The sequence below is a fragment of the Papaver somniferum genome, chromosome 4 (genome assembly GCF_003573695.1).
Source record: "Papaver somniferum cultivar HN1 chromosome 4, ASM357369v1, whole genome shotgun sequence".
Classification (NCBI taxonomy): Eukaryota; Viridiplantae; Streptophyta; class Magnoliopsida; order Ranunculales; family Papaveraceae; genus Papaver; species Papaver somniferum.
In genome coordinates, this window is record NC_039361.1 from 6,922,774 (window position 1) to 6,936,003 (window position 13,230).

General features: G+C 34.4%; 1 protein-coding gene and 2 long non-coding RNA genes across 3 annotated transcripts; 2 read left to right on the top strand and 1 right to left on the bottom strand.

Moving 5' to 3' along the window:
• The first annotated feature begins 2,573 nt into the window (after positions 1 to 2,573).
• On the top strand, positions 2,574 to 5,141 carry LOC113274668. Its single transcript, XR_003323145.1, has 2 exons — positions 2,574 to 3,970; positions 4,510 to 5,141. It is a non-coding gene; the product is annotated as an uncharacterized LOC113274668 (long non-coding RNA).
• Positions 5,142 to 6,239: 1,098 nt separating this feature from the next.
• On the bottom strand, positions 6,240 to 8,979 carry LOC113273483. Its single transcript, XR_003322424.1, has 4 exons — positions 8,666 to 8,979; positions 7,913 to 7,951; positions 7,243 to 7,350; positions 6,240 to 6,621 (listed from the first exon to the last, which is right to left on the bottom strand). It is a non-coding gene; the product is annotated as an uncharacterized LOC113273483 (long non-coding RNA).
• Positions 8,980 to 12,686: 3,707 nt separating this feature from the next.
• Positions 12,687 to 13,175, top strand: LOC113271904 (uncharacterized mitochondrial protein AtMg00860-like). The gene has a single exon (XM_026521828.1). The coding sequence runs from the start codon at positions 12,687 to 12,689 to the stop codon at positions 13,173 to 13,175; it is 489 nt and encodes a 162-aa protein (XP_026377613.1).
• The last annotated feature ends 55 nt before the right edge of the window (positions 13,176 to 13,230 follow it).

Below are 13,230 nucleotides of genomic sequence, written 5' to 3' on the forward strand. Positions count from 1 at the left end.
AGATATTGGTTTTTAAAGATCCATTTCCTTACAGAGTGACGTCACGTCAGACCAATGTTTTACAATTTTAACCCTAAGTTAAAAACCATCATCAACAGTTCCATCGGACTTCATGGTGATGGGTTGAGATTCTTCACGCGACATGATAATTGCTTAATGGATAACTGGAAACACACAACAAGGATTCTTGACAGGTAGGGTTTAGGTTATAAACAAAAGATAAAGATGAGATAGATTTCTGGTTTCTTGATCACGATATTGAGAGTTTGATTTTTTTCTTGATTAGCGACGGAAGTGGATGATTAAATGTTACCTAGATCTGATATCAAGACAGAGTTTGTCATGGCATAGAGATCTAATGAAAGGGTTTCTGTGTATTGCAATATTCTCAAGGAATACAGACTCAATTTATACAAGATTACAGACAACAAATAAGGAAACAGAATACAATATAGTAACTACAGGATAACTACACAATATATGCAAGATATGGGATATCATAACATGCAAGATACGGAATATCTTAACAGAAACTACACGATCTTGCACAATGCTATTACATACTATGTGTATATTAGTTTTTGCATTATATGGAATTTGTTGACCCGGTAGGCTTGATGCCCCAAAGTGGGTCTTGTCCTATTTCCCCACCAGGATCGGCCCAGTCCATGGACATCTTAATGAAAGCGTTAAAGCAATAATAGGAATTTCATCGTATGGATTTAAACTGCAAACTGAAAAAAAACGTCAGTCATTTATCTGGATTTTTACGAAAATGATATACATCCCTCGCTCTCTTCCCCCACTCTTTTCCCCCACCCATGTGTCAAGTATCTATCGCTTAAATCCAATAATGATGGGATCCCCTGCTAATCTCAATCCAGGCATCAAGGGCTAAGAACGATGACACCTAATGGGAAAAGGGAGTGGGAGAAGTGAGCGGGGGAAGTGTAGCACCTTCGGGATTTAAAAAAAAACAAAAAGACACCTGGCCAATAGACAATCAGCCTTGTATAGGATTTATTCAGTACTTCCCGCAGTGTCGGAACCCTAATAATTCACACTGACAAAGGAAATTAAAAATGGGCAAATTAAAAAACTGGCCAGCTTCCATCCATATAACTAATAAACCGGCCACAAAATTTAAATCTTCTAAAAAGTGGCCTTTCTGTTAGGGTTTCCCTCGGGACCCACTAAGATGGTCAAAAGTATTGATTTAGTCAAATTAGTATGCTCAAATTACTACCATATCCTCTGCGAATCACTAAATTATTAAAAAGAGAGCTGCACTTAGACGGAACTCATATAAGGGAGGTGGATCAATGGATCTAGAGTTGTTAAGTTCAGTTGACAATAACAAAGGAAAGATGAGCCAAGACAAATGGAGTATGTTTAATAATGAAGAGGAGGATTTGACCAAGCTAGTATTGATGGGTCTAGTTTGAACTGTGACACTGATGAATCGATGAAGGAAAATAATGACAAGATTACGAGAAGAAAATTCTGGCTAATAATTCTATGGCTAAAAGACGGCAGAGGAGAAGCTTAATAATGATGGGCTTTACATGCTTAGGTTCGTTTTTCCTAGGATTAGCATGGTAATTTTTACTTGCTACTATTTTTTTGTTGATTTTCATACAGTATCCATGACTGATTTCAATTTATTTAGTTTTGTTGCTACTATTTTGGGGAAGAACATGTTACAATAAAGAAGAAGATTTTGAACAGTTGATTTCGATTTTCTTTTTTTCCATGTTTTACATCTTTGGGTTTAATCTGTGATTTGAGTTTAATTGGGTTATGTTCGGGTGATTTCAATTTGGGTTTAATGTTGTGAATTGATGAGTCGAGTATTCTTTTGGGGATTAAAAAAATGCTATGGTTTCTAATTCCTGAAACTTTACTAGGAAGATGACGAGCTTGGTGCGTAACGATAGAATTTTTCAAATTCCCATGTTTTGATTTATGGTAATTTTTTATGATTGATCAATGAACATCAAATAGTACTCAGTTTCATGAAGAGACGGAGAAGATGAGCACTGAGTCACCGAATTGACTCATTTTTCATTGCGCTAACTCTACCTGATGACTAATTTAAGGGCTAAAATGACATTTACTACATGAGATAACTGCCACATATACGGTTAACTGCAATTACCCGTTTTTTTAAAAAATGAGATAAAAAATGTCAATGTAGACCACTTTATAAAAAGATTTGAAATAACGGCCAGTTTCTTAAATATATTACAAAAACACGATAACTTTATTTTAAAGCCCATAAAAATATTTGAAGGTGTATAGTGTACGTAGTAATTGCTACATAACTTGGATATACACTCTTGCAGTCTTGCTGGAAGAGATTCTCTTTCAAATACGCCCATAAAAACCAGTATCTAATTAGACGTGTTAGACTAAAATTTGACACGTGATTCAAAATCTATCCCGAGGCACAAACATTGTGTTTCACATCCTAATGGTCCCATGAAGTGTTTTTCTAGTTGAGCTTGTGTTGTTCTTTTTTTGTCTTGCTTTCTCTTATTTTTAATTTTTTTTGGTCAATTAACATATTTCAATCTATTCAAATCAAAATCATGATTTGGTTGTTTTTTTTTGGTGGACTCCATGTCCTTCCTTCCGTTTGAAAGTAGATTCGCAGCCTTTGTTGATGTCTTGCGAACTTTTTTCTCTCTTCTTGAATATCTTTTTATTTATTATTTACCCATCAAAACAAAATGAAAAGTACATTTCTGAGAAACAACTACTATCGAACTCCCAAGAAACTTTAGTCAGCTAAAATAGATTCAAACCGGTTACTCATCATTATTGACGTAAAGACAGGTCGTTCTGTTCTCTCTCCTCTTTCTCTTCTCTTCCTCACAGTAAAAACCCTAAAAAACAACCTTCTCTAATGGCGGCAAAACCCATTAGAAAGTAAATCTTAGGACAGTTTGGGGACAAAAGTTAGATCAAGGGGTGGGTGTTATGGATCTGTGGAATCTGATGTGAAATACTATTGTTTTGATGGCATAATAAGTCTATTCCTTGTATTCTGCTCTGTTTCAATTTATGTTTATAGCTTTCTTGTTCTTTCTATGGCGGTCTCTTCTCTCTGCATATTTCTTGAATCGATTTATCTAGGGTGTTTATTTGTTTGTTTGTTGCTTTCTTTTAAGTTGAATGATGGTATTCTCTGCAGATCTAATTCTTTTTTCTCTTTTCCTCCTTTCTTCTCCTTCTTCTTCAGATCGATTAAAATAGGATCTGTAAGTTGGGGTTTGATAAGATGTCTTCAAAAATTGAATTGGGTTTTTATAAAGAAAATTGGTACCAAAAGGAAATCAAAATTTCTGATCTAAGTAACCTTCTTCTTGTTTCTATTCTCTCTGATTTTGGTCATGAATCTTTTGTTTAATGGGTGTTCTTTTCTTGCCATGCTTCTTCTCTCCTGCTTTTTCTTATAACTGTTGTTAAGATATGTGGTTCAATTTTGATGCGGATTTTTCCTTAAATCCTTGCTCTTGTTTTGATACTTCTTCTCTGGTTCTTCTTAGTGGTGTTATGTCTTCTTTACCCCTTTGTATGTGATTTGCTTATGGATACTTCTTAAGTTCTGTTTATTCATGTTGTTGTTCGCCTTAGTTCCTCGCTGCTCTATGTTTCTGTTTGCTTGTTCTATTGTTGTTTAAATCTCCCTCTTTCTCCTTCTTAGTGCTCTCTTCCATTTCTTTTCTCTAATTTCTAATTGTCTCTCTGTATGAGATTCGGTTCTAATTTTTTCTCCTTTGTGTCTTGCTTTGTCTGCTTGTATACCTCCTATTTGTCCCTATTTTCTTTAAAGTTTTAGATCTTCCTTGATTGCTTGATTTTGCTCGATCATTTTATAGTCTGATGTGCTTGATAAATAATAGTCAGAATGAAGAACATAACCTCAGTATACATCCTAGCCTCACTGATCTGACTAAGCCCCCAGGTAATTCCATCTAAAAAAACCCTTGACATCTATACTTTCATTTTAGTTTCCAACGTTTTAGTTTCCTTGTGTTTCTTCTAATCTTTTCGAGACAAGTTTAGGAATCAAGTGCATGGACAGAATCGCAAATTGGTTTGGCCATTCAGGGGCCTTTTTCTTCCTCTCTTTCTTTGATTATTTTTCTTTTGTTTGTTAATTTCTTTCGTTTTGATTATGATGTATCTCATTCAGGTTCACTAAATTTTACAAATACGTAGCTTTTTTAAAAATACCTTAGCTTTTCTAGCCACTAAGTTGTTAGTTGTCTCTAGTTTTGCTCTGTGTTATTTTGCATTCCCTTTCTCTGCTTGAGGTTATTTAAAATTTCGACCCCTCGTTTCATTGAGACCCGCCAGTAGACTAAGCTTTTAATTTGTACTTATCTTGTACAGTCTTTGCCTAGTTATTTTCTGTTCATTAGCAATTTTCTTTAACATGTATTGTGTCTATGTAATGTTCGTATGCAATTTAATCTACCTTTGTGCTTTTTCGTGGAATAGGAAATTGAAGACTCCTGTGAAACAACATGATGCTGAAATCAATATTGGTTATGTTCTATATGGTTGTATTTTTTCGAAAATGCAACTTTCACCATTCAAATCTTCGATTTGTTGCAAAGACTAAATCGTCGTCGTCTGTCATTAAGAAGAGATCTCTTTCCTGTATAGGCCGTCGTGACACTTTTATCAGACTTGTTCGTGGTAGAAGGGCTCAGGAATCCATCTTGATAGTTTTATCGCGAGCTAAAACTCTCAATCTTCACAACTTGTTTGTGAATCAACACATACAGCCAGTATTAGAAGACTACTCATTGGGTACCGATGGAGAAAGAATGTTTCCCAGTTTAATGAAGAATTATAAATGTTTGTGTTATCTTTGCAACTTTAGTTTTAGGGTCTTCTATGAATGTAATTTTTTTATATTAAGTAGTTTCAATCCTGTTTTATTTTTTTGGACACTTTGCGTTGTACTCTTTTCCCTTCGACAATGCTTTACCACAATGGGTTTTCTTTGTCAAGGTTTTAATGAGGCAACATATGCAAGTCCGAACACATTAGATGACAACGATGTAAGGGTTCCTAACACCCAATGTTAGGCAGTTATTATGAAATACCTAATTCACAAAAAAAAATTATTATTGACGTGACACCATCTCTACTCTGGAAATCATGATATTCGCCCCATCGTTTTGAAAGGTTTAAACTATGTGAGATCACACGAGACTTCCAATTTGGAAGTTGTTTCGTGATTTTAAGATATTTTTCCAAATATTGCCCAATATTTATGTCTTAATTTCTTAATTGTCCACTTAAATTTTTATATTTTAATTTTTTAATTTTCTAAGTATTAAATTTTAATATTTGTTAAATCTATTAAATGTATCTCTAATTAAAATGAAGGATTTGATTAAGAATAGAATTAAGCTTAATTTTCAAGAATACTCGTCAAATTTTTAAATTCATTAAACTTCGATATAATCATTAATAGTCATTTTACAAGACATAAAACTAGACAATAATAATTTGAAATATAGACTTTAAAAAGAAAAAATTGGGACAATGTTTTTCATCTTGCCAATCTTAATTCTTCATTTCACAAAACTTCCAACAAATGCGCTCATGAAAGGAGTTTCCTTTGTTTATCCACTTCTTTGGCTTCAAATTTGTTTTGCCTTGAACTTTTCTTTTCCTTTTCTTAGTTGCGGTTTTGACTTGGTTACACTACACCAAAAAAGCTATTTTGGAACGAATACCCGTGTTGCTATGAATTTAAGCAACGCCATGGACGTTGCTAATACGGTGTAACAAATTATTGTGCAACGTCAGTGTACGTTGCTTAAATAAAATAGAGCAAGTTTTCGCACCGTTGCGCACCTTGTTTACCAACGTTTTAATTTATAATTTGAGCAACGTATTGGATAATTTAAGCAACGTAAATATTTAATTTGAGCAACGTTTTTTTATTAGGCAAACAGTTAAATAGTTCTACTAAAAATTCTGCAACGTTATCTTGTTTTTTGTACCGTTGCTCATGGAAGCAAGTCAAAGCAACGTATTGATTTCCAACATTTATATCCGTTGCATAATATTTATAGTTGAAAAAAAAAATCCGGCAGATTTCTGCACCTGCATATATATTCCATTCCAGATTTCTGCACCTGCATAAACCATTCTAGATCAATTACAAGACCCAATTTTTCATACAGAAGGAATCTCTTAAACACATTATCATCACAAACATATGATTGATTATCACAATATAGAACTATACATATATATTCGTATCAACTTGCAATTTATGAATTCCTCATAAGAATTTAATAGATGACTATCATAAACCCATACAATTATTTGGTTGATTCAAAGATTGTACTGACTTTTGTCAAGAACCCAAGTTTCTGAATTTGAAAATACAAAATGGTCGATAACACAAAAACATGACCCGCAATTGCCTCACATAATGACTGGGCATCACCTTCATCGACTGCGTTTCTAAGCAAGAAGTTGAAACCTTGAATTTGGTGAGGCTTCATGTGCCTCGGATGCAATGATATCTTAGACACACAAAAATATTGATCCAATGCATTAGCTAGTTCTGCTAGTTTTGGTTCTCTGGACAAAAAGAGGGGAGATATGAGTGAATTGCAAACAGTATAATAAGCTATCCAAAAATAGAACTAACAGATGTTGGATCCCTGTCAGCAGCCAGCGTCATTGACAAACACAACAAAATGCAGGTGGGAGGAAAACATTAATTTGTTATCAAGAAAAATTGTAACTAGAAATATCAAGTATGAGATTAAAGTGGAATATCAGCTTCCTAAGAAAGTGTAAGGTAAAACTATCAGAGAATTACAGCAAAAGGAACGTACCATTCAATGCTTTTTCCAATCAGTGAACATATCGTACAAGCAAGGGAAAAAAACTAAGCATCAAACTTACGAACCAAAATCCCATGTCTTAATCAAGTAAAACTAAAACCAATAAAAGCATAAAAAAACATCTAGTCAACCATGCCTGTAGATAGATTATAAACAATTATCTCCTTATGCCAGACTGCTAGTTTCAAACTTCAGTTATGCGTTCAAAATATGACAAAAAATGGAAAGGTAGTTTTCATGAAGGGGAAAAAACAACATGACCTACAACATATAATTAGAATTTGTGTCATATAGTTACCACTACTGGAGCAGAGCACAAGAGAAACAAAAAACAAAAAAAGGAAAGAATAACCTTCGTTCTGTAACTTTGACCTGCTTGTTACCACCATAATTGATGGGCACTCCTATATTTTGCTGTGATGTCGTACCTTTAGATGTGCTTTGCATTTGTTCCATTGACCTACAAAATAAAAGTATTAGTAATCCACACATATATGTGGTCAATAAATAATAACATAAAAGACTGAAATATCACAGCTAAGAGCATAAAACAATTATTCTGAATCATTGTAAGCCGAAAATCACAAGGACATGGACATAATTGTGAGTCTCTAGTTCTGTTCTTATATGTGAAGGCAATAAAAGTATCTACTCCTGTTTTATACAAATGACTGAATCTATCTTCAAACATCCAACCTTTCTCAGTCTGTTGGGACGTTCTACATTAATACACAAACAAGATTTTAATTTACCATAAAAGTATCTGCTCATGTACTAATATTCTAGCCTATAATTCACAACAAAACCAAAAAATCAATCTTCTGAAATGATCAGCTAATTGAATGCTAAGCAAACTGAAAACAAATTAGACTAAACACAATAAGAGAGACACATAGTGCACAATATGTCAATACCTAAGTAAGCAAACCAAAAAAAAAAAAAAGTAAGAATCTGAACATTTAGATACAAGAGAAACAAAAAGCATACAATCTGAACAAAAGGTATACTCTGCAAAACCTAACCTTTCAAGTCCTTAGAGCCGCAATTTTACTCTACAAAACCTGCACCAAAACACAAACAATACTTTAGTAATCCATTACAACAACAAAAGATGAATAAACTCACAAGATCAGCTTCCTGACATTTCATAATGATTACAAACTTGCATGACCTTTGACACAACTGCTTACCTAACCAATAAAATGAACTAATACCAAAATACTAGAACACAGTGAACACTTGAGTTGTACTGAACAAAAATCTTCAAAAAAGAATATAAAAAAATTGAGCAAATCAAAGAAAAAACCCAGATTAAAGTTCTTAAATAGACAAAGAATCCATGAGTGAAAAAAAATAATCATCATCTTATCACTTCAATTTCAGAGTAAAATCTTAATCCCCCTTTTTTTTTTCAATTCTAAGGAAACCCAGATGAAAAAACCTATCAAAAGTAACCTAAATCTCTACAACTTCAAAATCCAAAATGAAATCAAAACCTATGATTAAAAATAACCAAACTGAAATCAATACATACCCCAAAATAAAACCCTAACATCGAAAACCAAAACGACTTCAATAAATACATTATATTAAAATTAAAACACACCCCTTGTCTTAAAATTACATAAAAGCAACGAAAATCATCAAAACATAAATATGCAGACTCCAATATCAAAGAGTTAGGTCAAACAATAGATTATAGTATAACCAACAAAACCAAAATCAAATAACAACAGTAGTAGTAGTAGTAGTAGTAGTAGTAGTAGATCTTATACCTCTTGAAAATCAACAAAGAAATCAACTATGGATGAACTGATTTTCGATTTCACGAACAAATTGATTTTCTAGGTTTTAGATGGATATTTTTGGGTTTTGATTTGGTTTTCTAGATTTTCAACTTTGGGTTTTGATTACGAGTATATGTTTTAATTTGGTTAAAAGTGAAGGTTTTGATTCCTGTGATTTCTCGGAAATAAAATAGATCTATGGGTTTGAGATTTCTCAGAAGGAAAGATAGAGCGAAAAACGAGTCTGAAATAAATGAGTGAAAATGAAAATAAGAGAGAAAAAGAGATAAGAGCAAAATACGAGTCTGAAGTGGTAGAGAGATTGATCTGCAGATATCTTACCCAGCCAAAAAAAACCACACTTTTCTAATCCAACGGTTATAATAGAAATAAACAAGTCATACGGATCCCAGCCCCATCCAACGCTCAAGAAAATCTTTCCTTTTATAAATTAAAAGAAAAAATAAATAAAAAAATTTGCAGATTAAAAAAAATATTATTAAAAGAAATGTTGCGGAACGTTGAGCAACGTTTTCATAATTTCCAATACTTTGCTCAAATAATTTCATTTTACTAAATCAATGGTATTTATTTTGTGCAACGTTTTTCCGGGTGCGCAACGGACAACGGCGTTGCACATGGTGCAACGACAATATCCGTTGCACACCCCCGAAACTGAAATGTTGCAAAATCCAGGATATCGTGTAGTGTTAATATAAAAAACTTCAAGACTTCTTTGCTTTATAACTATCACATATCTTCTTAACGGCACTTTCAAGCACTACTCAGAAAAATCAAGTTGTGTTGCCAAATCAGGTTGGGTTTGAAATTGTGCCATTTGGGAAAACTTTGAAAAATAAATTAGCTTGAGAAAAAGATAAATAGAGAAACTAGATAGAGAAATAGAGAAAAAAATTTACACAAAAAATTTGGGCTAAGTTCTGAGTTTGAAAATTACTTATTTATAGGGATAAAGAACTTGTCGTTGGCGCTAACGTCAATATCGGGCGATATTCCTGGCAGCACTGGCGATATTGTCAATATTGTTTGCTAGTAACTCTGTCCCTCAGTGGTTTTCCCATAGTAGCGCAACTCGTTTTCCATGCCACCTGATATGCCAAACAACATTTTTTTTTCATGTGCATAGAAATAGGCCTAACCAAGCAAAAAGAAAGCAACATTCAATGTGGCAGAGGTGCATTCCGCTTAAATATTAAATACAGAAATTTTAGTTGTATTCTACATGGATATTTCGATTTTCTATATATAAAAAAGAAAGATCCCAAAAAATTTAACACATAATAAAATTTGAAGACAAAATACTTAGTTTTTGTCGAAAACCATACGAAAATTCAGTTTTCGCAAAGTTTATTTCCATATAAAAATTGAGCTTTTGTCGGGTATCACTTAGCTATATATAAGGTGGTGTCATATGCCTAGCATCTGCACTAGTCACTCAGCTGGCCTAAGTATTTACTTGTTTAATTTTGAGTCTGTCTGTAACTCAGTGAGCTGGAACCGTATCAGGGTGTTACTCAGTGAGTGAGATCGGTGAGCTGTTATTGGTCTTTTCCCTTTTACACGCGTCAGTCAAAGCTTGGTCTATTACAATCGTTTTGTTAGCCACTAGATGGTTAGTGAGATAGGAATGAACGACTGAGGATGAGAGTAGTGAGTTGAGAGAAATTGATGTATTTATGGCAACTGATTTCTATGTAATTGTAAGAAGAAAAAATTCATGAATTCAGGCTCATTTCATTTGGAAGAGTAGGTTATTGTGTGTGTTCTTCAAATTCTACTCGATTGATCATAATATTTGGTATAAGCTTCGTTGATCCTGTGTTTGATTCATGACAGGAGGTGGGAAAGCACCTACAGTAAAGGACGTTGCTCATCAACAAAAACTTGATGGAGAACGTTTATCAGTCTTGGAAAAAGATGTATCAGACATCAAACTCAAGATCACTTCAATTGGAGAGACCTTGCTTTCTCAGTTTACTACGATTTGTAAACGTCTTCGTATTCCAGGTGCTCCAGATCCAAGTGCTTCTGCTGACAATAACAACACTCATCAACACACTGAATCTGGGTTTACTTCTGGTATGATTTTTTCTTCCTCTAATTTTCTTCGTCAACCTAAAATTGGTTATCCCAGATTTGATGGTTCTAATCCTAGAGCTCGGCTTCGTAAATGTGAACTATTTTTTTATTTGAATGTTGTTGATCCTTCTAAGAGGGTATATTTAGCTTCGACTCATATGGATGATAAGGCTGATGCCTGGTTTTTGGATTATCAAGAGGGTAAACTATTTTTCGATTGGAATATGTTTTCTTCTGATGTTTGTTTTCGATTTGAGGATGTTGCGTATGATAACTATGTGGGTAGCTTCAATAAATTGTCTCAGATTACTACAATTGAACATTATTTTGAGAGATATAAGTCCTTGAAAGCTATTATGAAAAATTAGAATCCAAGTTTCTCTAAGGATTATTTCACTATGAGTTTTATCAGTGGATTAAAAGAAGAAATTTGTAATCATATTCAGATGTTCAAACCCAATTCTGATTATGAGGCTTTCTATTTAGCTCGTTTACAACAAGCTTCAGTAGATTATCAACTAAAACGAGCTAGACCATTTAATCGACCCTTCACACAATCATCCAGCTCCTTTTCACCATCATCTAGCTACAAACCCTCTCTAACACCACTCACCAATCTTCCTAACCCATCATTTTCATCTGATAAACCAATTATTACACACCCTCTTACCCCTACCAAGCCTGAACCATCATTACCACCAACAACACCCGCTCAAATGCAAGCTCGACTTGACAAAGGCTTATGTTATAACTGTGATGTGTTTTACAAGCCGGGTCATCGTTGTAAAACTCAACAATTATTCATGCTAGTTGCATTTGATGAGGACAACTCTTCTCCACCTGTTGATGACTCAGAAGAAGAAGTTGCTTCTTCTACAACTTCAGGGGACACTGCCATGGAATTTCCCTCCATGCCTTGACTGGGTTGGTGAATCAAAGCACTATTAGAGTCCCTGGCAAATTTAATAACCATGATATCTTTGTCTTGATAGATACAGGGAGCACTCATAGTTTTGTGGACGCAGAATTAGCCAACAAATTACATCTCCACATGGTTCCAACTGGAAAAATGCTAGTCACAGTAGCAAATGGTGATACAACTATCAGTGAAGGTGTTTGTCAAGATTTACAGTGTTCTATGCAAGGGTATCATTTTTCTACTGATTTGAGAGCACTCCCATTAGGAGGGTGTTATATGGTGTTAGGTGTTGATTGGTTAAAAGGGCTAGGAGATGTCATGTTTAATCTGGCTGAGCTCAAAGTCTCATTCCACCATCATGGAAAACTCATCACCTTACAGGGACACTCACCTAATCCTTCTTACAGTTTTCTTAGTGATGAATCATTCTTCAACTTTATTATAAACAACACTCCTGCACTCATTGGTCAGTTTTTCTCCATTACTGCTACCCCTATCACTCATACACCTCCAGAAGTTACTTCTTTACTTCAAGATTATGCAGATGTGTTTGATGAACCATCTACTCTCCCTCCACCTAGAGATTTAGATCACAAAATTCCTTTAAAACCATTTTATTTACCAATTTCTCAAAGACCTTATAGATGCCCTTACATACAAAAAGCAGTGGTTGAGAAGCTGGTTCAAGAAATGTTGGATGCTGGGCTTATACAGGACAATCACATCCCCTTTGCTTCTCTAATATTACTGGTTAAAAAGAAAGATGGCCCATGGAGGTTCTGTGTGGACTATAGGAAACTTAATGATATGATCATCATTAAGGATAAGTTTCCAATTCCACTAATTGAAGAATTACTTGATGAACTTAATGGGGCTGTAATCTTTACCAAATTGGATCTCACGTCTGGTTATCATCATATTAGAATGCACATTAAGGACATCTACAAAAATGCATTTAGAACCCACCATGGACATTAAGAGTTCAAGGTAATGCCATTTGGGCTAACCAATGCACCTGACACATTTCAATCCCTTATAAATAAGGTGTTCCAACCCTTTATAAGGAAGTTTGTGTTGGTATTTTTTGATGATATTCTCATCTACAACAAATCCTTGGAGGACCATGTGTTACATCTTTCTCAAGTTCTCTCCCTACTGAGACAGAACATCCTTTCAGCCAACTTAAAGAAATATTCATTTGCTCAACCTCAATTGGCTTACTTGGGTCATCTGATTTCTTCTGAAGGAGTTGCTGCTGATCCTGACAAACTAGCTGCAATGCAGAATTGGCCACAACCAACAAATCTCAAGCAACCCAGAGGATTCCTTGGTCTTACTGGTCACTATAGGAGATTCATAAAAGGTTATGGCACTATTAGAAGGCCACTTACGGACATGCTCAAGAAGGACTCATTTGCTTGGTCTCCTGTTGCACTTCAAGCATTCCAAGACCTTAAACAGGATATGACAACTGCTTAAGTGCTTGCATTACCAGATTTTTCTTCTCCCTTTGTTCTAGAAACTGATGCATGCT

Coding starts and splice junctions, on each gene's coding strand:
- LOC113271904 (XM_026521828.1), top strand. CDS start 12,687: ATGCCATTTGGGCTAACCAATGCACCTGACACATTTCAATCCCTTATA.